Source organism: Xiphophorus maculatus, chromosome 17, assembly GCF_002775205.1.
Source record: "Xiphophorus maculatus strain JP 163 A chromosome 17, X_maculatus-5.0-male, whole genome shotgun sequence".
NCBI classification, from domain to species: Eukaryota; Metazoa; Chordata; class Actinopteri; order Cyprinodontiformes; family Poeciliidae; genus Xiphophorus; species Xiphophorus maculatus.
The window spans coordinates 17,521,616-17,549,062 of NC_036459.1; the positions used below are offsets into that span (position 1 = coordinate 17,521,616).

At 40.5% G+C, this 27,447-nt stretch overlaps 1 protein-coding gene across 1 annotated transcript in view; it reads left to right on the forward strand.

Annotated features, from left to right (window-relative positions):
• Positions 1 to 27,447, forward strand: part of camk1d (calcium/calmodulin dependent protein kinase ID) — a 60,864-nt gene that overhangs the window by 14,636 nt on the left and 18,781 nt on the right. Inside the window, exons 2-3 of the mRNA XM_014472124.2 lie at positions 13,200 to 13,331; positions 20,680 to 20,754. Coding sequence (XP_014327610.1) covers positions 13,200 to 13,331; positions 20,680 to 20,754 — 207 coding nt within the window. The remainder of the gene's footprint in view (positions 1 to 13,199; positions 13,332 to 20,679; positions 20,755 to 27,447) is intronic.

The following is a 27,447-nucleotide window of genomic DNA, read 5'->3' on the forward strand; positions in this document are numbered from 1 at the left end:
TCATTTATTTACTTAATTTTATGTTTTGTGAAACTAGCTATGAGTGTTATTCTATCATATGTATAACCTTAACAGACATAGACCATGTGGGCGTTTGCCCAGGGTGGCATTAAAAAGGGGGTCAAACAATCGAGAAAAAAAAATCAGTTGCGCCTCTGCCTCAAACATATTTTCTGTTACTTTTATCCACCTGCAGTCGATGGGGATGTTGGAACTTCCTGCTTGAAGACAAAAACACGGAGAATATTTTATTTCCATGGGAATGCACTACATTTTATCCAACCCCAAAATTTACAGAAGTTCCAGCATTTTGGTCAACTGGAGGGCTACAGAAGAATTAGCTCACCCTTAGCACCATCGATTCAAGACCTTCCATTATAGATAATATAATTGTCTGATCTTGTTATGAGGGCTTGCAGTATCACCACAAGTGGTTATTGTCTTTATTTCTTTTCTAATAGCTTTGCATTGTATGTTCATTTAAATAAAACTGGTTCTGTTAGTGACTGGGAGCCCTGCGGTGTTGCTACCTGCAGGTCTTTGAGGATGTCAATCCTGTTTGTGTTTTACAGCAAAAGCTAAACTCAAACTATCCAGGTTACACACCTAAATGCTTCCTCTCAGGCCTGATAGCATAAAAGGAGTATTTCCTTTCATCTCTCCGTCAGCATCTTCGCTCCAGCTATTAGAGCAGGTGACCTCCGCTGTGCCCTGTAATGTGTCAGGTCAAATCTCTTTATCTTCAGCCGTAGCTGCTTCTTTTCTTCTCCTTTTCTGCTTTTCTCACCGCTCCCCCTTCCTGTCTTTTTGTTCCTACATATGGCTCTCTCTCACCATGAGCTGAGTCAGAGGGTCTGATGCCGCTCTGCTATCGGCAATTTTTGTCTTTTGCCGTGTTTACGGTCCTGTGTCTAAGTACAGTTACCACATCAACAGTGCCCACAGGATCCAATTTGTAAAAGTTGATCAAATATGTTTGACTCTTGGATTCATTTCATTTTTTTTTTCTTTTTACTGATCACATGTGTGTCATTCGCCGTCATTGTTATGTAGACAGTTGTAAATGTTTCACCCCAACTCTTAACTATAGAATTGTAATGTACTTATGAGTTACATTATAAGTAATAAATGTGATTCCCACGTTTATTTGTGGATATCAAAGGTAAATGTGATTTCCATGGTGACGGATGTCAACATGTTGAAAGTCTCGTGAAATCCCTGCGGTGGTTTGCACTGTTGCCATGGAAAAAGCCGTACCTTGGTGGCTCAGCGTCATGTTGATCTGAGTAAACATAAAACATCCGAGGTGACGCCTCACCCTGCGCAGCTGTACCATTCTCCTGGCCCTCGGTTGGCGTTAATTTCATCAGGATTCTTGTCAAGTAGGTGAACAAAACAAGTGAACTAGAAACAAGTCAGGGTAACATAATCAGGACATTATGAGATGCAGGGTAGAGAATTGAAAGAACTCTCCCACTACCAACACTGGCAACATCTATCTGGAATGCCGGTTATAGAGCCTGTGTGACCTGTGGAAACTTGATGACATCATATAGGGATGTTTGGACCTGTTGCCTGGGTGACCCTTTCTCTGATAACCAGAAGGCAATGGATGGATAGGAGAATGTAGGAGGTGAGAAAAGCATCTCAGGCCTATCTTTTTTTCTTAAAGGGACAGCATTTTGTCAAGTCATGTTATAATGTTATTCCCTCATCATAAACATACCTGGAGTGTTGCCTTGATTCTTTCATGGATGTTTGAGAAATCCCTTAATCTCTTTTGGTAACCATTCAGCTGTGCAAAACGTCTGGGCGAACCTTGTTCCACCTTTGAGGACAAATCTCCTCCTCCGTGCTGTCGTCTCCTCCCCTATGACTCCAACTCAGCTTCTTCAGACTAGCCAGCAGCAATTAGCAATCACCTAGTGGAACTGAGCATCAGCCGAGCTCATTATAGGAGCTATTTCTCAATGGAACTCTGGTAAAATCGTTGTTAAAGGGTTAATAGAGGAGCCATGTTGTGATGACTTCCTAAAGGCAGAGTTCCAAAAGAGCAGGAGCTTCTTAAAGAGACAGAAGCCCAATTTGCAAGCAAAGGTGTTAAATTATCTTTTAGCATTTTTATACTATGCTATAAAATGTGCCTGGAAAACACATTATACTGTCTCTTTAAGAAATTAAATAATCGTTAGGTCTGATATTGAAACTTGATTTATCTGAAACTTCTTAATGTAGCAAAAACAGAAGAAATGTGTAAGAATGTAGTTACAGCAGTAAACATGAACCAGGAAGAGCTTTACTTTGCCTACAGATTGGAGACAGCTTTTGTCCAAATAGACTTCTGTTTCTCTAAAGCTCCGTTTTGGGTTCGTCTCTCGGGTTTTGGTTTTACTCTCCTCAGATCCTGACATTCAGCTCAGGATTTTTTTTCCCACCTTTGTATTTGTTTGGTTTGCTTTCAGCTGGTAGGGTCATCCTTCTCTGGTTTGCATCCTGTTCAGCTTGCCCTCCAGCTGCCTGTTGGATGTGCTGCGGTTGCGGCGGCACAGCAGTCAAGAGTTTCAGAGGGAATTTTTGTTCCCCGTCTGTTCTGAGGTTTGTCATTCTAATAGAGAGGACTCGTCAGACCTTTCATTTCAGCGCTCGCTCCCTCTTGTTTTCATCTTCTGCTATCGGAGCCCCAGTTAGAATACAGACTATAATTGACGCTTAATTTCTGCTGTGGCAACAGTGTTATTTTTTTCTTTTTGAGCCTGCAAGCTCTGCTACCAAACCAATATAGTGCACGCACACTTTTCTATTCTTCATTTTCATCCCGGCTTGTGTTGCAGGGATAAACAGTTACGGTAGTAAACTTTTCCTTGTAATCACGGCGTTCTTTGTTCCTGTGACATACGTGTTTGCATTCTGCTCCAGTGCGTTTACACGCCAGCTGTAATAAATCCTCATCCATCACGCCTTACCTCCTGTTGCCATAGTGATTCATATCAGCAGCTTTCCCACCTGCCATTTGGAACATCAGCAATTGTCCAAACAGCATTTTAATCCATTTAAAGTCCAATAAATTTGAAAGTTGAATCACATTTTCCATATTATGTTTCTCTCTTCTAACCAGTAGAGCGGATTCCTGTGGATTTAGAAACCATTAGGAGTTCTGAGTGGGAACAAAATGTGTCTGGGTATTGTCAGAGCATCCTTTTAAGGAAACTGGTGGAGCTTTTATGAGTCATTGTGTTGACTTCATATTTCATGGAGTCAATCTGTCAGGTTTACCAAAATCGATAAATGGCTAATTCAAGACATAACACCAGTTTTTTTTTGTTTTTTTTTAAAGCCTAACAACTTGATGCATTTTCGTGGTCACATTGTCTGTGTCATGGTAACACATTCTGCTGGACGATGAATTGTCTCAGTAATTATTGCCATAAACAATACTATTGTTCTTTAGAGGCAGTTTACAAGTAATATATTGATAATGGCATAATAATGGAATTTCGCCCTCTAACCTTTAATTTCTGTAAAGAACACTTAATACTGGAACTGGAGGATATTTTCAATATCCAGTAAAACAGAACAACCAAAAACAATAAATAAAACAGTATTAATCACCAATTACAATCAAAAACATTAATAAAATGGACGATGATGAAAAGAAAATTTCCATCAGAATGAATATTATCGAGGTCATATTAATTTACCATGCGGTTAACTGATTAATTGCAAAATTGGATAAAAATTCTAGATTGGATTTTGTTGACAATGTGACCAATCCACAAGGGCAGATCTATTCATTCTAACTCTATGCTTTGTGCTCAGAGTGATGTCATGCTTTATTATTTATCTCACATTTGAAACCATTTGAAAGAAGGTCACATGTTTGAGCAAGATAATCAACCTGTTGTTTTGTCAGTTGCGGGTTTTTTATTGTTTATTTTACATTGGCTCTTCTACTTCTGATTGCACTGACTGAACAAATGAAAGTTGTTGTTGTTTTTACGTCTTTGACCAAGCTTGTGAAACTATTGGTGTGTGTAAGTGTGCTGTACTGGTTCAGAGTTACCACATAGATTTTAGTACAATACTTTAAAGTCGGTGTTTTTTTGTTTTTTTTTAAAAAAGGGAATTGCTTCAAGTTGTTTTTCTTTATAAGATTGTATCGGACAATATTAAACCGCAGATAAGGATATCAGTTCATTGTTAGGTACAGTGGGGGCTCTGTGATGCTGTGGGCCTGTTTCTTTTCCAAATGCCCTGCCAACCTTGTTAAAGAGAAGTAGCAATAATAAGAATCGAATTGTGATTCTAATGCAAATTGAGTTTTGACACTTGCCTAGTTACACCCCTCCAATGTTATTGAATTTAAGCAATTCTACATAGAAGAGTTTCCAAAGCTCTTAAATCCATTCTGCCGTTACTCCCTTCAACTCATTTTTCCAATCCGCCTCGGGTTCCCCCTACTTGTTTGTCTCCTCTTCGAGTGCATCCTAGGAAACGGTAAATCTGAGCCTACTTGTCACCACCACGACACACACCTCTGGCTGACCGCTTTGCATTCAGGGAGCTCAGGAAGATAACTGTGTGTGCGTGTGAATACGGGCTCTGACGTTTGCGGTGAACCGTGTAATTGTCCTTGCCCTCGCTCAGTCATTATCGGGCCTTTTGCCGTGACGACATGCGTGTGAGCGACCTCCATTCAGCGGGTCCCATTTCTGCTTTGATTAAACTCCTAATTATTGACGGGAGAGGAGCAGACCTGCTGAGCTGCCCCTCTCTCTGCGTGTGTGAGCCACGTTAACAGATTCTTGCACAGTTTCCTTTGGGTGATGTCTTCAGTCTTTCAGCTCTTATTGATTTAGGATAAGACTGAAGTTGGGTTTAGACTTAGAAGCTATGCATCCGGTTACATCTGGAATTCAGCTAGTTCGTCCTTTCAGAAAAAGAACAGTTAAACATGGTGGTGGTAGAGTGATGGTCTGGGTCTGCTTTGCTTACTTGCTGTAATTGGGGAATCCACGAATGGCTCCTTTAGAACGTTCTCCTAATGGAGAACATCAGTTTGTGACCTTAACTCTAAGCACACTTGGGTTATGCAGCAGGACAACGATCCAAAGAACACCTCCATTCTGAACCGCAGTAAATTAGAGTCGTGATTCTTATGGGAATCATTTTTTTCAACACACTTTTATTTAAAACCCCCCAACCCTGTTGAGTTAAAACAAGAGTTTCCTCTACTGTGATGGAAGCGATTATTTAGATTTCCAGGCAACTGTCATGCGGAATTTAAGTGGACTTTTGAAATGTGGCTAAAAAGCATCTACTTTCCATCTACTGGTTCGGAGTGAATCAACCAGGCTACACAAAGCATAACTTCATCAGACGTTGCTATTACGCATGGATATAATAAACAGGAAGTAGATGTCGCAAACTAGCATGGACCACACATCTAAAAAAGATGAGAGAGTCCTGATCTCCATGGTGAAGGTTTGGACTTAAAAATGTCTGCGTTTTGTGCTTCCAGTAAAGGCACAGACCCTTATCTGGATCTGGATGGGAGCATCCCACCACATCCGTCCCAGCTTAGACTACCTCTCACTGGCCACTCTAGGCTGCTGCTCTCCCCTCTGTCACGGAGGTTTGTACTTTAAAGTTTTCTTTCTTTCTGTGCCTCTTTTAAGCCACGAGACACACCAGTGGATGGGAGCGTTCGTTACGTCCGAACTTAACTGGCAAATGTGTTTCCATCTCCCCTTTAGCGCTTTAACTCTTTCAGAAAAGCCTAAAACCACCGGAAGCGAGCGTTAAAACCTTTTCTGTGATATTGTGGTAGTTTTTTTTTCAAATTTTGCCATTTTCTAATGCGACACTTCAAAATTTATTACAAACACTCGATGGCAGTCTTTACCTCTACGGGTGGCAGAAGCCAGCACGAGGTTTAGGGGCCTGGTAGCTTTTCATATGAGGCAAGGTTGGTTTGGATAAATTTCTTTTTTTAATCAATGAAATCATCAGTTGAAAGCTGCTTTTTGAATTCACTCTGGTTATATTCATCAGACATTAAAATTTGTTTTGATGATCTGAAACATCTGGAATAATTGGACTCATATTTTGACACTGAGGCGTAATGTAAACCAATGCTCTCTACGAGAAATATCGAATCAGTCACATCATAAAAATCTAGGAAATCAAACACGAATTAGAAGATTTCAAAATGTTATTTTTTTTCTTTTCAGTGGATGGATTTCCAGGTTGACGTTGACGGCTGCTGTCTGTCCCCACGTCAAACGTGTCACTTCCACCTCTCTAGTCTCTAGTCTCTCCCTCTCTGTGTGTGTGAGCATGTGTGCGCCTTTGGAGACAGACGGTTTCCCTGTTGGATACGCGCTCCATCGCGAAGCACTCTTGCACACGCCATCACTGCCAACACCGCTTTTCTTTTTTGTTCCCGGCAGCAGAGCAGCACTGACACAGTTATACAGGTTCATAGAAGAGGGAATTCAGTCATCGTTGCCGTAGGTAACAGCAGCGAAGCAGGGACTTCCAGCCAGTCCAAACATACGTTGAAGTCGGCTGCCTGTCCTCCAGTCAGGTCGACCCCGCCCGTTCCTCATCCCGTGCTTTGGAGTTGCAAAAGCAAATGACTTTCAGGTTGGAAATAAAGTAAATTTGTTCTGATGGTGCTCATGGTACGCTGCTGTATGCACTTTCTCCCTCATTCGCATTTTTCTTCTATTGCTTCTGTGTAATTGTGTGATTTATTGGGATTTTTTTTTTGTGCATAACTGCGGGAGTGGAAGAAAAACGACACATCTGCATCTTTTTTTTAAATGTATTTTTATTATTATAAACATTTATTTTACATCAGGGTAAAAAAAATACATCACATTACTCATTACATTAGTGGTAAAAACATAAAGCAGGGAAATTTGATCCAGAGCGCGTGACGTCACGCTGCGTTGTAATGTGTCTGTAAGCGTCTTTAGAGGGGGTCTCAAGTGGTCCCCTAGTGGTTCTGGTACTCGCCTTATGAAAGACCGGCGGTCCACTGTGCGTGCTGTACCACACGTCATGTTGCGGACATGACACGGCAGCAGCCGAGTGGATGAAGGTGTCCTGGTCAGATGAGTCCAAAATGAAGCTTCTTGAACAAACAAAAAAAAGTCTAGTTATGAGAAAAAGATGTTCGACAAAGTACTTACTAATTACATTTAGCAATAAATATGCAGCTTACATGTACGTGATTGAGTTAATAATCACGTTAGAAATCACGTGATTGATTTATTAGAGAGAGGGAAGACTTGTTTTGTGCGTTTTCACGGCCTGAGGACCAGATGTGCTCTTTAGTTTGTTTGTATGACATTTGGTGCTCATCCCAGGAGGCAGCAGGCTAGACAGGCCTGGGAGTGTTTTTTTTTTTTAATATGTCTTCCATGACTCTCATGTTTGCTCTCGGTTCCCTGCCACATCCGAGCTTATTGTTCACTGAACAATATTACTTTCCCCATAATCAGCTGTGGTTTTGGCCTTGAAAGGAATATAGTTTCCACTACGTGTTCGACTCCCTTTAACTCAGCCTATATTCCATATATCTTTGTGCAGACGAGATTGAGTAATGGACTGTGCACTTGTTCTGTGTGAATGTAGACATGAATCAAGAATTACATATTTTTCCAAACAAATCTGGATGAAACTAAACATTAACTTTGTAAAATTCCAGATTTCTAAGACATAATCAAACAAATACTGCCTTCAGGGGTGTCGTGATGCATGTTTTTTGTTATTTATTTATAAAATAAGCTGTAATGTAGAAGGAGCATCAGATGAAACATTGTGTGTGAAAGCAGACAGGTGTTATGGAACAAAAGTGCTGACTTGGCATGTATGCTTATGGTTAAAGCAGTGCATTTATCAAACAGTGGCCACTGGTTGTTTGTGCTTCATTCATTCTGTAATACTCTGCTGTCGTTTGCAGAAAAAGCCGTGTTTCCGTTACAAATGTGCAACATTTAGTTCATATTCCTCTAATGTTGAACAAACAGAGTGGAGAATATCCAAACTGGAACTAACTTCACCGCAGTGTCTGCATTTGCTTCAATTTGCATTATCCTCTCAGTTGGACATTCAAGACAGTACTGTAGAAAATCTGCACAAACTGAAATAACACTTTGCATAGCCTGGCTGATTCACTCCAAAATCAGGCAGTAAATGGAAACACCTTTCTTACATTTTCCTGTCTCCCCCCCCCCCCCCCAGAGATTTTAAAAATTCTATGAAAAATTGCACGACAGCTGAATGGAGACATAGCTATTGTTTTCACCAGCGAGGCGTTTACAATAAAAAGCCAGAGTGAAGTTTTCTCTCTGGAACGTGTTTGAAGAAAAAGAAAAAACGTTCTCATGTGGCCAGAGCTGGAAGCCGTTACTGTCGTGTCGTATTTCCTTGCTCCTGACCTGCAAACTGACAAAACTGAGCAAAGGTGGTGAAACAAATCAGCGGCCTTGGAGAGAATACATTTCTAGTTAGGAAAAAGGAGAAAGAAAACAAGTACTAACAGCCTATCCAGCTCCCAAATCTGTTTCCTTGCTAACACCTCGGAAACATTTCTGCTGCCAAAACTCAAGACTGTGAAATTCCAGCCTCCGAAACCACAACAGCCATCTGTGCGGAGCTTTGTTGTGACTCTGCTTTTTTTCATCACCCATAACTGCCTCCTTTATCGTGTAACACAAACATTAGAGAAAGAAAAGAATGATCCTGACACAAAGCGCAAAGGTAAACAGGTTGCGACGCCTCTTGTGATGATTAATGCTGCAGCTGTGAATGCCTCGCAGCCACCGAGGGCGCCCGTTCATGTTCCTCCCTCTCCCGGGGTAATGAATGAAACGCTCCGAGCTTTGTGTGTTGTTCCGATTGCGTGTGTGTGTGTGTGTGTGTGTGTGTGCGCGCGTGTACCTTACAAATCGCACCGGTCGCTCGTTTTGTCGGCCCTTGACGTCACCAGAATCCCAACATCCTTTATCGGTGCTGCCAAGTCTCAGCATGCATGGGTCAATTGAAGTAATCTTATCGGTTTGCAGACAGTCCACCTCAATCGCCCAGGGCAACAGACGCTATGATCACTTGTCACTCTGAAAGACTTGTGAGAGACTAAGGGAGATTGGCAGGTGGAGGCGGTAGAGGTGAGAAGACAGAGGGAGTCATTGCTAAACAGATGGAAATGCGCCGCCGGCAGCGGGGCGGCGACAGGCAGCGGGTCTGCGTTGGCATGCCGGTACCGTGAACACGGCTCTGTCTGCAGGCTGATGGACAGCTCAGAGTATGCGCCGTGCTCTGACTGGCTCCGGGGCTTTTCTGCGAGCCGAGGAACAAATCGATGCAAAAAGAGAGAGTTCATTCACAGCAGCCGCTTTTCACCTTGAGGGAGAAGCCGAAAACACACACACACACCCCCACTACTACCCCCACACGCGCACACGCCTGCGCGCACAGAAACAGAACAGTCACATTCATCAAGATAAGCTGTGTACTGGTATCTAGCAATAGCAAACTCAAGTTAAATTTGTTTCACAAGTACACTGCCATGAATTAGTTTTACCTGTTGAATTACTTTACATGAGATCAGGTGTGAATTTTTTTTATTCTTTATGTAACAGTAGTTAGTTTCACAACATGATTTTGACTTCCGAGATGACTCAAACGCAGCATTAGCCATGCTAAAAATCTTCCTCCGTTAAGCCAGGCCGTTACCTTCCTACACAATTCCACTTGATTCTCATCTCCCTTCCGTCTGGTATTTCGCCCATTGATTTTGATTTCTCTGGTTACATTTCAACCAAACCAACCAGCGAACAGATGTAGGATTTGTGAACAATGATGTTTATTTCCTACACAGCTTTAGAATTGTAGTCTGCCTACCTAGGTTAACTTGGCCATTACCTTGCTTTGCTATGAGGGCTGTATAATTATATGGATTCTACAATATTTAATGATTTTTTTCCACCCTCGGAAGGTATCGATTTTTCATCTGCGAGTATCGATACGTTAAACCATAGGAATCCATAGGCTTATACCGTCTTTTTAACATGTCTGGTTTGTGACAACGTAGCAGCAAGACTCCGCCTCCCCCATTCTCAATTTAAACTTGCGCTTAAAGTGCACATTATAAACTACACACCAGTTTTTAAATTATGTTAATAGGCCAGGTAAAACTGGAGTTATGCTGAAATAAGTAAACCATATTTTTCCGAATGTCCGGCTTTTCCGGTTATGTGAAAGGGAATGAGCTTCCAAACGTACAAAACGAAACGCAACATTAGATTCCTTTGTTTTTGAGCCCATCATTATTTATCATCAATAAATAATGATGGGCTGTATTTTGTTGCTAAGAAACGAAGTAAAGTTGCGCATGTAACCGTGAAAGAGAAGCGGAACTGAGTAGCGGCGAGAACGGAGTAGCGGCAAAAGCAGTGAGATCGCAATATTGATGCAAAGTTTGGACATCGGAGCGACTACTGGCATCCACTTCGCAATTTGTTTTTAGCTTAGTGGTTTCTGTTCTGTATATAAAGGATAACCTGGAGAATGAACACGCAGCATGCAGCGGCGCTCTGTTTTGAGCTGGAAAACGAAGCGGAGAAACCCGCAGCCGGAGTCTGGGCGCGGTGAGGATTGCCATGATGACAATGGCAGATCGATCATTCTTATTAGCGACTGACAAAGAGTATCAGAGACTGAGAGTACGATGAGATCCTGGCAGTCTGAGAGGCAGCTACTCAGAGGTCCAAGCAGGGGACTGGCGGCGCTGCGCAGCTGCAAGGAATCGATCACTACGGGGTGAGGCAGAGCCACTCCCCCAGCAGCTAGTAGTAATCAGCTTACAGCCACGGCTAACTCCGGGAGCCAAGGCAGAAAAAGCCTTTTCTTTAAAGTCCAAAAGACTTTTTTTTACTCCAAAACGCAGCCACAGTATGTCCAAAAGAAAAACATGAGTGCAATCATTTGCATATTGAGAGTCTACAGAGGCTGATAATCTCCCCACTCAGCTCCTAGATCACTGTTGAAACTTTGAGTTTTATGTCAAACCCGCATGAATTAAATGGCAGAAACTAATCTTCTCACTGCATCTTTGATTCATTTTGTCCAGCTGTAGACTGTTAGACTCTGTCCAATCAGATTCAGGTATTGTGTAGTTGGTGCTTTTAATCAGTTTTCAGTTAATTAAATCCAAGTCTATAGAACACAAAATGTCACTAAAATCACTCAGTCCTTGTAAAATCTTTCAGTAAATCATAAAAGTGCATAGAATCGTAGCGAATTGTATCGTTCGCCAAATATCGTGATACATATTGTATCGTGATCAGGATATTGTATATCATATTGTGAGATTGTTGTATCGATATACCTCTATTTGCTATTCCGCTCAATTAAACTTATTATACACAAACAGTCTGGGCTTTCTCCCGTTTACTTGGATTCCCTCTGGTAGAAATTCTACTGGCCCAATCAATGAACAGATGGAGAAACTATGAACAATGGTGTCTATTAAGAATTGTAGTCTGGCTGTAGTTTTAGCAATGGCAGCGGAGGAAGCGCACAAAGCCATTCAGTCCATGTTGGCCACACTTCCTAATATTAAATTAACATTAACAGTCGCCTAGTTTGGCTCGGTGCCAAACTTCTCTCTGTGTGGTGAAGAATGGTTGTTTACAATGCAGGTAATTTCCAGTAAGTTTCATCTTGTCAAACTGGTACATTAGATACGCAACGGACAAATTTCAAAATTCAACAGAGTCCAAACCTCCAGGTGTCATAAAGTTGTGTGAGGAGGCGGTGGTGAGGTAGACGCTTGGAGACCCAGGTAAAGATGAATGATAGTTTTAATGACTGAATTAAACCAAAAACACAATCCAGAACCAGGCAGCACAGCTCAACGGAAACTAAGGTTCAATGCTGGTAGCGACAGGTTAAACGACTGGACGTAAACAGCAGAACGGACAGACTGGGATCACATAAGACAAGGACCCGACAGACACGCTCAGACACAGGTGACATTAAATACACATTAGGTAATCAGGGAATGAGACACACCTGGTAACAATCAAGGGGAAGACAGGACAACACGGAGACTCAGAGACACAGAAACTCAAAATAAACACACAAAGAACTCAAATCCTTGCACCAGGAAACAATCCGTTCTCGATAACCGAGACGCCAGACTCTATACGAAGCAAAGCGCAGAACAAGGGTCTGGTTTTTACCAGGATAATATAGGGTGGTAGTTTGGCCAGTCGGTCCGTGTTGGCCGCGTTTCCCAATATTGAACAATTAAGGTGGGAGTGTGAGGAATGGTTAAGATCTTTTATTGCTGAAAAAGATTTTATTCAGCTCAACATCTCAGTGGTGAATGGTTATTTTCAGCTTACGCAAAATCTGATTAGCTTCATAGCATAGCTGACGCATTACAGCCATCAGGCTAAATGTTAATGATTGGTTATCCAGTTGCTTCAAATCTCCACAGAGTCCATGCCTCCAGGAAGGGCCCAGACCTTCGGAACAAAGTGAAAGGTTGAACAAGAGGCCATATTTTTTACCAGGCTAGTGTCACATATGTGTACTACCATGTTAGCTTGGATTTCTGCAGAATGCGTAGACAAATTTAGTCAGAAAACAAGGAAATTGAAGGGCCTGGGGCAGATTGGTAGCTGAATTCCTGCAGTCTGGATGTTCTCCCACTGTGGGTTGCCGATACACTGAACAGACGTAAGAACAAGGACGGCCGAGAAGAGATAAGGGCGCATGCATCGTGTTTACTCTGATATGCCAGCGAGTCTGAGGGCAGAGCAACAAAGGAGCCAGCACTCGCTTCAGGCAGATTAACTCGCAATGGGCTCATCTTCATTCATCGCCCCGCTTGTCGACATGACGCGCACACACACATTCACAAAACACAAACACACAAAGGGATTTTAAGAGCTGAAAAACACAGATGTTTGCCCTACTGCCAGTGCTGTTCTTTCATGTCGTTAAGAAAGGAAAGTTGAAAGTGTCACATCGGAGCACATTCACACAGCAGTGCAATTTTCAGAATATTTTGATGACTGGACTTTGCACTTGTCGCGAATTGCATCTTTAGGAGAAAATAGCTGAAATCATGAAGCGTGAGATTGAAACGGAGTGCGTTTGTGTTTCCTTTGTTCCATCAGAGGGGCGTTTTCAGAGGTGGTCCTGGCCCAGGAGAAGCTGACCGGCCGCATGTTCGCCGTCAAATGCATCCCCAAGAAGGCTCTGAAGGGGAAGGAGAGCAGCATCGAGAACGAGATTGCCGTGCTGAGGAGGTGAGAGCAGTCACACCGCCACACACACAGCTACTGGTTACCGGGCAACTGTGGATCTCCTCTGTTACTTCCACGCAAAATACCCCTCTGCCTCCATACATCCATCTATACATCCATCCTTCCCCTCCCCTGTCAGCCCTCACCCCCAGGTCACGATCCACTGCTGAAACACACATCACACACACCAGGGCTGTGAAGCTACGCAAACACAATCATATCAAAGAAAATTGAGTTATTATTAAATTATTTTTGACCTGTTGTGCAGAGGTTTGGGGAGAACACTTGTAAATTTTCTTTTAGTTTTGCAAAAAATAGAGCCGTTAGACTTATGAGCAGGAAACAGAGCCAACAAATCTGTTGTTCTTTAACTTGAAATGAATGAAATTTTGTGACTTGCTGGACTATTATGTTCTGCAACTTATGTTTAAATAAGATTAAGATATTTACGGAAAACAGAAAAAAAGTCAGAACAAAACAAGTGGACCAAATCCGTCTAAAGAAACCAAGGAGATACATTTTTACTGAAAATAATAAAATCTAATATTTTATCAAAGTATAATGAACTATATTCAATTAGTAGAGTGCTGAATCATTGCAAATATATTATATATATATTTTGTAATTATTAGTTTTACATATACTTTGCCTTTTCTGTGTTTAAAGATGCATCAACATGTATGGTTTATTTATGCTTGGTTGCTTACGGTGTAGTGAATTGACTTTTGACAAAAGGGTAGATTACATGTAATTGTTTACCTCTGGATATTTTGCGAATGCGCACAATGCTGGAGGACGAAAAGACGATTCTTTTACTGGCCGTCTATAGCCGCGCTGTCGTGGTAGAACAGCCCCATTAACAAAATGAAACCTGCAGATGTAGGTATCATCAAATTAGAAAAAAAAAAAACAGTTGAAGAACAACTAAAGACCACTCATACTATTCTTTTATCTCGCTCTCTGTATTGGCTACACAACACACAGACCTGTTGCTATAGCAACTAACTGACAACAACTCCACTAACGTATCAGGTTCCAACACCAAAACACACGCAAGCATTTCCCACACAAAGAACGGAACATTCATTCTGTTACAGTATTGTTTTCAGACTTTATGTTTATTTTCCGATTATTAATAAGTGATCATCTGAACACAGTAGTGCTTGATTAGCTCATTTAAACACCTGCTCTACCGATGATGTGTCAGAGAGTTGGTGTGTGTGGGTTGCCTGTTTTTTTTAATGTTTTTTACTGATCCTAAACACACTCAATTTCACATCACATCTAATGTTAATATTGTCAAAGTCAAGCTAGCACAACTGCTCTCCCTTGCTATTTTTTACATTAAATATTTTTTCTGCCCTTGTTATCTAGTTGTCGTAGTGTTGACAATTAATAGCAATAATGTCCCATTTTATTTTATATATAGCGTGTACTTTAAAGACTTAGCGTGTTATGTTGACAACTTCACACCTAAACCAATAGTAGTCATCGTCACTGAGCAGTTTTCTGCTATCCAGTAAGAAGCTGGATGGCAGAAATCCAGCTTCTTGGATTTCGTTGCGCAAGAAGGGATCTTGCGGAACGTGTCTATATAAGATTTTCTTTCTCCCAACTACTCCTTTCCATTCAAAATTTTTGTTTATATCGACGTGTTCATTTTAAACTATAAATGAATTAAATAAACAAATAATTAAATAAATGATTGTTATTTTAATATGAGGCATGTTTTTGCACAATGAACCTGAATAGCTGTGGGAACAATTCAGGCCTCATATCAGAAATCTGTTAATTGTGAATGGACAGAGCATTACGCCTGCCGAACCTCCAATTAGGGCTGCCTGTCTCCCAGTCCAGCTGTGAGAACAATAGTGGATCTGAACACTGTGAGCGTTGGGGACAAAGACGACTCTCCCTCACCACCAGTCCCACTGCCGTCAGTGTCACACCAGCCGCTGCCCGTTGCACATCCTGGTGGCACCGTAATGACAGCAGATGTCTATGTTAGCAGCAGAAAGTGGCCCCAAAGGCAACGCCAATCCGATGTGTAATTTCAGCTTTTGAGGCTGATGCCGGGAAGCAACACAGCAACACAAGCGCCACGGCAATTACGAACGCCTGAGTGCAGCTCGTATTTGTGTGTGTGTGTGTGTCTGTGTGTTGATGTATAAAACCGTGCAGAGCAGCTTATGTTTTGACACATATCATATGCTGCTAGTGTGTGTCGGTCTTTAGTCGTGCGGTTTGACTGCCAGACGCAAGCTGTTCTGCTTTTGTGCAGAATGTGTGCGCCTTCAAAGACAAGGAGTTTATTTTTCTCTCGTAGCCCCAGGCATCAAATATAAATTTAAAAAATCTTTCAAATCACTGTTTAAAGATTCCAGTCTGTGTGAAGAAATAATTATTTCATACTTTATATGCTTCAAATAAGAGAAGTCGATGAAAAATTTATTTAACTGGAATCACTAACATGTATTAATAAATCTTGAAGTTTTTCACAAGTTGATTAAAGCTACAATTGAGCATATTGGACTGTATGAACTTTCTAAATGTGTGCAGAAGATTGGAATTAATTGGATTGGTTTGAGTTTCATCTAAACCCATTTAACTGGGCTTGAATTGGACCTTGTAAAATGATATGAGATTGGATTCTCTGTAATTTGGTGCTCTATAAATAAACCCGATTGTATCAATTAGGAGTTATAGGGATCTAAACACACATCTCTGCTGTGTGTGCATGGGGTTGTAAGTATGCATTAGACTTATTTACCAGACACATTGGGGGAAATATTAGATTCCTTGTTGATTTTGAATGTTTCCCTCTGAGTTTGTGTGTAATTTTATTGTGGTTCTACTTTAATGTAACAATAACAGCCGAAAATACATAAAAAAATATATATAATTTGAGAGTCACTGAGGGGAAATTTTGGCTCAAGTAGATTCGTTATCTATTCATGTGGCACACAGATCAATCAATCAGCCAATCGACTGCTGGTACTAATGACCTCCGCTTAAAAAATACCTTTCAACAGGCTAAATATGGTCCTTAGTGGAGTTGGCCCTGAAGGAGGCTGTGTGTTTGCACCTTGGCGTCTGTCCCCTCCGTATCACAGTCTTGGGGTTGAGATGATGGGCCTTGCAAAAATAGGTAGTTGTACTGAACTGTACTGTACTGTGCCAACACTATGACTCCTATCTGTCTCCACGTCATTGTTCTGGGTTCATACATCATTCCATTCAGTTCATGAGCTCTAATACTTTCACTTTTCATACTAGAAGCAACCCATATAGTTATATTGGGTTACAAATCAAAGATTTGCAGTAAAATGTTGCTCTGATGACATCTCCAGAAACAGATTGCCTTAGCCAACAACTACTACTAAAATCATTGATGTAGAGATATAGAAGGTTATCAGGGTTCATTATTAGTCCAACTGAGATAAAGAGTAAATGAAAGGTACAGATAGGCGCTTCTCTATACAATCACAACTAAGTATTAAAGTGATGCACTTGTGTATGCTGTGACAATAGAGAAGTATGATGCATTAAATATGCTGTTACTAATTTGTCTCTGCAGAGGGACATTAGAGAAAATTGTAATTGCTAATAGTAATAAGAGAGCAAGAGATGCTGACATTCATTTCGATAAATGAATGTTATTACTGCAAATGGTTCAGAGCGTCCCTATGTGCATTGTAAGACACTGGGTCGCCTTTGGAAAACCTAATGGATTTCTTTACAGCTCTAAACAGGCAGATATTATTTTAACTCTATAAAGGACAACGCTTTGCTTTTTAATTCAATTCAGTGCATTCATCTCAAGGCAGTTTACAAGGCAAAAAGATCCATATAATGTCTAATTATTAAGATTTCAAGATGGTCCAAAATTAGTTCACATGAATCCTACACACAATTCAAACACAAAGACGCATTTACTTACATTTTACACAAAGTGTAATTTAATTCATCCAGAAGATATTCACACACCCTCACTTTTTCCATGTTACATTATGTTCCGTTTCCGTTTTAAAAAATAAAATCAAACTACCCGCTGTTGACAAAGTTAAACCATGTCTTTAAACATTTTTGAAAGTTTATGGTTTTATATAACGGGGTCCATAATTTCATTTTCTACACTGTGGTGGATCCAAACCAAAAGACTTGAGACGAGACTTCAACTTTCACGCTAGTGACTCATAATTTAATTCGGTCTTTAGCCAATTGGCTTGAAAACAATTTTCTTTTTGAAATTTAGTTCCTTTTGGTGGTTGTTCTGGCAAACAAAATCACAGAATACACTCTTGATTTTACATAATTTTACTTTGTGATTAAATTTGACCATATTTGGTGTTAAGTTTGTAAATATCTTTTTCTTTTATATACTCATTATCTTTAAGAATGGAGAGATTTCTGTTCTTTCTTTAAGTATGTGTTTCTTGGAGTGATGATGATCACTCCAAGATGATCATCACTATAATGATGATCATCACAATAAATAAAACATAAAAAAAAATTATTTTTTTTAAAAAAAAAATACAATTTTAATTCTAAAATTAACAATACTTGTTAATTTTAGAATTAACAAGTATTCTAAAATTGGGAGCAGATACTAGATGGTCTGCAGCAAGAGTGATGACTGACGTGGCAGAATAAACAATGGATGATTAAGGGTCGAAGTTTATTAACCAGAGACAGAGGAACTGTACATGAGACCATGGAAACGCAAGACACCTCATTGTTCTGTGGGATCATCAGTTCCTGCATCATTTCTACAGAAGGAAGTAAACAAGAACTCTGAACAATGCACTCTACATGACGGCAGCTTGTGGGTGCAACATACCTGTGATTCAAGAGAACAGAAGAAACAGCTACTCTATGTGATTAACTCAAGATAATCAAATAGGCTATGTAACTAGGACCGCCCTAAGGAAATAAAAAGAAAGGGTCAGACAGGAGCTGTTTTAGAGCGGGTAGGAGGTTGCAATTGAAGCATGCTCCTGTCTGTTCTCCTTGCAAGTAAATCTTAAACTCACTTGTCTCTTTCTTCTTTTTATGGGTGCTCAGATTCTTCAAACCTAACATTTGGCTAAAACTGGAGTCAAGTCTGGTACGTCTTGCCTTGGGACTCGACTTGGCACCGTCATGTCTTAACTTTAGAATTGACTTAAGACTTTGGTGGATAGACTTACGGCTTAGTTGTGACTTACAAAAATCCCTTGGTCCGAGGTTTGTGTTCAAGTATCAAAGTCTTTTACTTGCGAGTGGTAGTATGATGGAGTGGGAGATGAATAAACAGATTTGGATCTTGGCTGCTGTAGCATGAGTGCTGCTCTGGCCAGGTACCGACTTGGGATCCCACAGAATGAGGTGGAGAGTCACTAAGTGGAGGGGTCTTCACATTTCCATCCTGGACTTGTTACATCAGGCACTTGATTGTAGATAAGTGGAGGACAATGAACCAAAAGCAGAGACATAATGATATCTAATTCCTGGTGAGAAATTTCTCAAAATATTTGTCAAGAGAATTGTCTCCAGGGGATTGAACGTCCAACCAATGAGTCCTTCGATGGCCAAGCACTTGGGGATCAGTTAGTAATTCAGTCGGTAACCATCCAGAAGTCATGACGCACTAGAATCATTCCTACTGAGATTAAAAGATCTCAGAATAGCTAAAATTATCCATTCTACCGAGAGAAAGAAAGGAGAGTTATTGGAATCAAACAATTGGTTTAGATGTGGGGTTTAAAAGATTTCCAAGGAGATTTATTGGTCTTGACTTGCTCTGACCCAACTGTTGTTTTTTTCCCACTCTACAATCAGGACATGTTTGCTTTCCGTACTTATTCAAGAAGTCCCAAGAAGAAAACAGGTGAAAAACATGACAAGGCTGTAACTTCCCTATCAGAACAAATGGTTGGGCGTATTTTGGAAGTGCTGCCATGCCAGTTTTTCGAGACAGAAACAGACTATAAAGCTCCGCCACAACAGCTGTTACAGGAATCCATGAATAAGAGCAGCTCATAGCAACATGGAGCCTGAAATGTACAAGAGGCTTTTTGTGAATGGACCCTGACTCTGGTCTGCTGTTACACCCAGTCTGTTGTCTGTAGCTCTTCATTGTCCTGGGCAGGGCTTAAATCCACGCATTATCACCATTCAACCTGCACTCGTCTGGGTGTTTGTAGGGGTGTGTGTGAGTCGTGTCTTAGCTTCGTGGCTCATCGCTTGCCTGCTGTGACAGAGATCATGCACTGTAATAGGTCACCTGAGCACCTGTTGTGAATGTTTGGGTTAGCGTGTCATACCTGGGGGAATTGCCTCTATTTACAATGCAGAAGATGATCAAACCATGCGCCCACATAAATTCAGTCGTGATTTTACCAGCAGTAAGCTATTAGGGTAACGAATGTGCACCACATACACACACACACACACACGCACCTACACATACACACAGAACTGTTTAAAGCACCCTCATCATGCTGCTGTAACCATGGAGAGTTTGAGGGAGGGAAGTTTGAAGAAATTAATCCAGGATGAAAAGATTTTTCATTCCGATTTCAAAGTGTTTGCTAACTGGGTAAGTCAAAAGAATGAAAGTGCAGAAAGATTTCAGCTTAAAACAAAATCACAATCTACATTTAAAGCTGCAGTATGCAGTATCTTTTGTTTTTTTTAATGTTTTACGTGTTGTTGATAATCTGTGAAAAGATCAATCTCCTCCACCTCCTCCCTGAGCTACTATTGCCGTCTGTTTTTTGTCGGGAGCAGTGCATTGCTTCAACTAATCAGAGCCAGGAGGAAAGTTTTAGTGCTGTCAATCAACATCCTGTACTCGCTGCCGGATGTGCTAATGGTGGAGAAGCAATTTACTATTACAGGAAAACTGTTTAACCGCCATCATCCATGGGCATGCGTTCACAACAAGCTGTGTTTCAACAAATGTGTAGAAAAATATTTTTATAAAAGTTTTCATTTTTTGTATGTTCTACTTTGTGAAACCACCATTTTCTCTACTTCCAACTACAGCTGTTTTGTGGTGCTTCTCTACCAAATAGGCACATCTAGAAATTTTAGCTCTTTCTTCTTTGTATAAAAGTTCGAGCTCGGTCAGTTTGGATGGGGAGCTACTTTAAATAGCAATTTACAAGCTACTAAACAATTTCTAAATTGGATTTAGGTTTGGACTCTGGGCCATTTTAACAAATGCAAGGTTTGATCCAAGCTGTAACATTGTAGTTCTAGGTGAACCTCTGAAGTCTTTAGCAGGTTCTACAAGCGTAAGGAGGACAATTCGACGGATATCATATGAAATAAAGAGCTTTACTATTGGTTTGTGTTTGCTTTGCAGGATCAAGCATGAAAACATCGTTGCTCTGGAGGACATCTATGAGAGTCCGGACCACCTCTACCTAATCATGCAGCTGTGAGTTAAACTTCATCCTCATTTTGGTGTGTGTTTTCTCAGAGGTGGTGCAATCAGTTGATGTGTGTGTTGGTGGAGCTCTAATAAAGGGGTCTTCCATCTGTTTTAGTCATGACTGAAATTTCCTTGCACCTATGTTTTTTTTCCTCCTTTGCGTTTATTTTGAGGAACATTCCAAGCATGTCCCATTTAGATATCTAGGGATTTGTTGAAAATAAAGGTAAAATTGCGTCTGGTTAACAAATGGGAGCCTTCCGCCCTTTGGTAGAAGGTTAGAGCTGCTTACGCAGGAGGAGAAGTTGTTTTGGAGGTTTGGCACTGAAGCTGGAAACGGTTCTATCAAGTTCAGGTGGAAGTCCCGTCTGAGGATTATGTGAGCATAGCTGTTTACAAGTCATTGTCAGCGGATTATCAGTACAGCCACAGCATGTCTGGGTCCCAACGCCACCTTTCATAAAATCGAGAAGTCCACCCTCACAATAAGGGGTAAATAAAGGTTGTATTGCACTTAAATACTGTACAAATATATGTTTTGTTCAAAAACAAAAGCTGTGTCTTCATCAGACCAATTTTTTCACATTGATCATTCCCTCTATTATTTGACAATTTTGTGATCTTTTTGCAATCGTATTGATTAGATGGAAGGAAATTTTCTCTTTTATGTCTTTTCTGACTGTTGAGAGTGACGGGTTCTTTCATTGACCGTTTCATTGGATATTTTTTCTTGAGTACCTGTTGCATTTTCTGTGACTCGGACAGTCCTTACGGTGCAAATCAAATTTTTTTATATCACTCCTTCAGCCAACTGTTACATCACCTGAAGTCCTTCTCTTGACAATCCTCCAAAGGTTGTGGCTTTAGCTAAGCTGATAATCTTCAATGCTAAACCCAGTTAACCAAGTATTTCCGTTTCTAATGCGGATCCTCCCACATGGTGTTTCCAGAATGTCTTGGCTTGCGTTAGAACGCTGTAGGGTCAATGCAGCGTCCATCAGAAAATCAAGTGATGCATCACTGGACAACAAAACCCAGAATGTTTTGTTGTCCATCATTGTGTCTCTGTCATCTGTTAATGAATGAGTCTTTCATTTGGGTCCATGCGTGCTCTCCTTTGTTTTCATAACCGAGGCTGCTGTTGTTTCCTCATCGTGTTTTCCACTATCAGCGAGATAATCAGGGTTGTACATGTTCTGATGTCCGGATGTTTCCAATGAAAAGCTCTGGAGTTCTGGAGTTAAACAGTTGGAGACAGAGAGCATATCTTTTTGTCTTCCATCTGTACGTCTTCTTTCCTCTCCTGTCTCTCCCCATATGTCCCTTCTTTCACTTCATTACTTTTCTCTTTCCTTTTTTCTCCTCACACCTTAGTTCCGTCTCTATCACCTCATGCTTTCCCTCTGGCTTACTTGCATTTCTTTATTACTTGCCATGTTCATTTTTGTCCCCCGTCGCCATCTGTTAATGGAACATGGGTTAGTTTCCATAGTTACAGGGTCAAAGGTAAGCGGTGGGTATTGACGCTGCAGAATAACATCGAAAAATGAGGCTGTTGGAATTTTCTTTTGCTTAAGACAGGAACTGGCACCATTTCAGTTCATAAGGGGGGAAACGGATGAATGCTGCGAGCATGTTTTGTGCTCTCCAGATATGAATGAATGAAACTTAACATGCAGTAATCGGATGAAATTAAAGATGACAATATGTGCAAATTCAAAGATGTGATACTTACAGCACCTTTCCCTCTTTTGTTACGGGTTTTCAGCCAGCCACTGGCCATTTGTGCAACTCCGGAGTATTTCTTCCAGCTCCAACAGAATACTTACAATAAGTGTATTTTAGAATACCTAAAATACATACTGAAAAAAAAGATGGAGCTCCAACGTATAAAAAACTGAGGTAATTTGTTACATGTAATCAAGTTGGTCAAACTTAATTTATTCATGTTTGTTTAACATGACAATTTAATAAACGTAACATATTTACTTGGATAAACTTAATTTGATTACTTGTAACAAATTAAATAATTTTTTTAAAAGTTTGATCATCTCCTATTTTTTATTTCAATCCACTCCCTACCCATCTACTACAGAAATAGACATAGGCAGACTATACTGTCATTCAACTGCACAATTCAAATGTACGTTAAGCAACATTTTGTTGCAAGACTCCAAAAAAGCGATAAATGGATTGTGATAGCTAAGCAACAAATGAAACCATATTTTCCTCACGGAGGTTTTGGCAGAAATTTTAAGGGAATCATTTGCTCCCTCTACATGAATTCTCATGTTGCCTTGTTAAAACACTCTGTGTAAATTGGTGCTACTGCCAGACAATTAAATTGATATATTGAGTTTCTGTCAGTATGCAAATTGAGATGCGTCCATCACAGTTTTTGAAACTAATTCTGACTATTTTTGTTACACCCTGAGCTGACACCACCAAATCTGACTTGCGAGCCAAATCTGTTTCTTTTTTATTTATTTATTTTGGTGACTGAAAGTTCCAATATGTTTATAATTAAACATTTCATAAGGATTTGGTTTTCCTTGTGTTGATTTGAGTTTTTCTGTGTATTTATTTTTGGGTTTCTGTGTCTTAAGTCTCCGTGTTGTCCTGTCTACCCCTTGATTGTTCCCAGATGTGTCTCATTCCCTGATTACCCTCTGTGTATTTAATGTCACCTGTGTTCCATGTTCTTTGCCGGGTCCTCGTCTCGTTTGACTGCTTGTTTTGTTTGTCTGTAGTTGCTACCAGCTCTGAGCTTAGTTTAGTCAGTTCATCTGTGCTGCCTGGATTTCTGGACCTTTGAATTATTTCTTCATTAAACAACCATCATTCTCTACAACCTGGGTCCTCTGCATCTGCCTCACCACCTCTCCACCGCATTTCATGACACATTTATTAAACCTAAGATGACATCCAAGGCAATATGTTGTGAAACTTGGCTGTCTTGATTTGTTTAGGTAAAAGGTTTATGGGAATGGATGTTGCTTGCAACTCCTAGACCCCATGCATACACACAGAGATGCTACTGGATGAATTTTGATGTTAGTGTGACTGAAATATCACAGCAATGGCCCAGTGATACTGTTAGTTAACCTCATGATGCACTATTCAGACGCTCTATCTGCATTAATGAAGATTCAGCTCCTCAACATACCAAAAGCTTGAACTGACTCCAACATCAGGGTTGACCAGCCTATTTTTTGAAGTGAAGAATTATTTGACTTATTGAGGGCAGGCGGCCATTAAATATGGTACAACAATAAAAACACCATGATGTCGCAGCAAAACGTACCCTGTCCTGACGTAGGAGCACAATTTTACCCACTTCATCCCCATCCAAACATTATATAACATGATGGATACTGTATACTTCATACACAATAGAGCACTTAATGCTTAACAAAATTGACTTGGATTGTTAATATTAAGAAAAAACACAATTTAAGATAGTTAACATACTGGGGAGGACAAGAAATAATGCTTTAATTCAATATTTGTGGTCAAATAGCTTTAAATGTACTGTTGTGTTAGACTCTTACTGTTAGTCAATTTGTAGTTGTTCCAACTACACATTGTAATTTAAGGAACCTTCCTGCAATAATCAATCATTAATTATATATATCACAAACAAAGTCAAAGTTACACCGCTGTGTAACAGAGTAGGTGCTGTGACAGAATTTGCTGAATGTACCTTTATTATGTAAGCAGAGACAAAATGATTTATTTTCAAAACTTTCTCAAACATGTTGTATTAGCGATTCACCAATAAGCACTCATAGTATTACAAACATGCATCATCATTCTTTATTTCTCTGGTTGTAATCAAAAGGTTTGAGACTGAGAATGTTTTTTCGCTCATTTGTTGCTTCAGTTTTTATGGGGGCAGTTTGTAACTGGTACAAATATAAGGAGTAATCAAATGAAATGCAGTTAGCCGCAAAGGTAATAAAAGTTAATGAAAAATACTTCAATCATGAAAACCTCTTAGGAACTGTGCTTAAGCCCAGCCACTAATTGACAATAAGCTAAAGGGAAACTGTTAATGAAGACCAGGCAGCTGGTATCACTCTGTCATTCTGATTAAATCAGATGGACAGAACGGCTACTTTAAAGGAGTTGCTGCTTGAAATTATTCTTCCTTTGCAAACCACGGCTACCTCCAAGCAAACACGTGCTGTTTTTATGTCTTTGCTTCAACTCTTAAGACTGCAGCAAAAGCTTTGTTTTATTGAATCATCAGGAACTTCCAGGAGAGATGTTTAGCTGCTGCAAAAACAGCTTTAAGACACCGAAGAAGATACCAGGAAATTGTTCTGAGGAAGATTTAACTCGGGGAAGTGGGTACCAAAAAAGTGAACTGTGGTACCGTTCGAATGCATGTGTACGCCAAGCAGAACGGAGGCTGCTTCAAATATAGGAAGCAGACTATAGCGCATGGCATTCTGGGTAAATACAACCAAAACAAATGCTCACATCTAGCGCTATCCGGAGAAATGGCTTATCTTTTGCCAAAGACGAAATTAAAATCCGACTCTATTCTATTTTTCTATTTCATGAAGAAGGAAGTTGCACTCAGTTTCTTCTTCAAAGGTTTTCCTGTTGTTTTCTTCAGTGGTTCTTGGTGCAGTGCCACTACAGGCAAGGGGGTGAACAGGTCTTTCAAAGGATTTGGTTTATTTTTACACAGTGCAGTGTGAAAGAACCATACCAGCTGGAAGTGGAGCAAATGTTGTAATTTTTTACCCCAATCAAACCGAGTCAACCAGAGTGTTAGGGGTGAAAGCATGCTAAAACTCTGCCATGAATAGAGAATAGCATCCAAATATCTCCCAAGAGCAACTTTGTCTATTGATGCTGGAGCAATTTAGTGATGATATTTTTTCCGCACTATTGCAGTTGAGCACTGGTTCAAAAGGCAAAAGGAATGACTAAGACCCTATTCATACAGAGGCATATCTGCAAAAGTTTGTTTTGTCTTTTAAACTGTGTGTCCACACAGATCTGGGGTGTGAGACACCAGAAATTAGCATTTTTGAAATTGGGTCTCAGAGTGGATACATTTCCATGTGAACATGCCAGCCGAGTCTTGCTGGAGGTGTGGCTCTGTTGAAGTTTAGCCGCTAACGTTTAGCCGTGACCTAAGTAATGTGCCAGCTCAATGAAGCTTACTGGAAATTGCGTATGCTTTAAACAACCATGTGGGGTGTAGGGCAGGAACGTCTTTAGGAACAATAAAATATCTTAAACATTCTTCTTACTCCAAGTTTAAGTGCTCAATATTTGGAAGCGTAACCAACACTGACAGAATGGCTTCACCTCCGCTGCCATTGCCAACGAGACAAAAATCCTAAAACAGCGCAGAAAATCCACATCATCGTTCACAACTTCTTCTTCTAATGTTCGCTGATTGGCCAAGTTGAAATTAAATCAGAGAAGTCAAACTCAATGAGAGAAATCCCAGAGAGAGAACTGAAGGGAGATGAGAATCGAGCACAATTGCGTAGGAAGGCGATAACAAGGCAAGGAACACACATACTTCTGTATAAAATGGTATTTCCTTTATTGTAGTAATAATAGTGGAAGGTTTGAAATAACCCTTTAACATATCTGAGCTTACCGTACTGACATGAAGTGCATGATTGCAGCTTAAATCTGAACATAAATTATTTTTCAGATGGGCTTATCCATAATCTGAGACTCTTTGAGTGTCTTGACTTGTTGATTGATTCTTGTAGTTGTGCAGCTTATTTTATTCTGTTACGTATCCTTTTTCTTTCCCCATCTTCCTCTAGTAATGTTCAAGCGCCCTCATGCTTTATGCGTAGACCGATGTTGAAATATAGAAGACACAGTGAGAGAATTGGAGGGAAGCAACAGTGTCAGTGCTGCAGTCTGCTCTTACTTTCATCACCGTACTCCATTGTAGTATGTGTAGTGTGTGTGCAGCGGTTTAATCGTGAGGCATTGTCTATCCTCTCTAATAAAAGATGACAGCCAAACCGTGTCCTCGAGCTTCTGTAATTACCGCGCTGGTTCTGATCTCTAAGTAATAAGTAGCCTCGTTTGTTATAATTATGCACATTTACAGAAATGTCAGTCTTCCTCCCCCCCCCACCCCACAACTTCCAGAAATCTCATTTAGGGAGCAAGGGTTGTCGAGTGCGTTTGGTGTAATTGCAGCACGGCGGATCAATGCGCTCTTTCCTCCGCTGCCCTTCAACACAGCCTGTCTTACGTAACCCCGAGCCCAGGGAGCCAATCAGTCCGCGCTGTGATGGAAATCAATGCAAACCCACTGCAACTCTAGACGAATGCTGCTTGTTGTGAATTAAATGTTAAAGATGAGATCCATTCAGGAAAAAGGAGGAGGGAGTCTGGCTTTCAAGAAAAAAAAAAAATCCAGATGAAAGTATTTCAAGTTAGACAGCTATCTCTGTCGATGCAGTCATTAGTATGCTTACTGTGGTCTGCCTGGGTTGCTGCGAAACAGTCCCGAGTTGGCTGCTTTCGTTTCAGCGTTTAATATCACGATGCTGCTTCACACGCTTTAGCTGAAATCCGTTGTTGTTTGTGTTATTAAAGTCATAACTTTAGAGACAGAGACATTTCATTTAAAGCTAGAAAAATATCTCAGAGCGACTGGAGATATGCAAATTGAGATTTGCATATCTCAATTTGCAGCAGAGT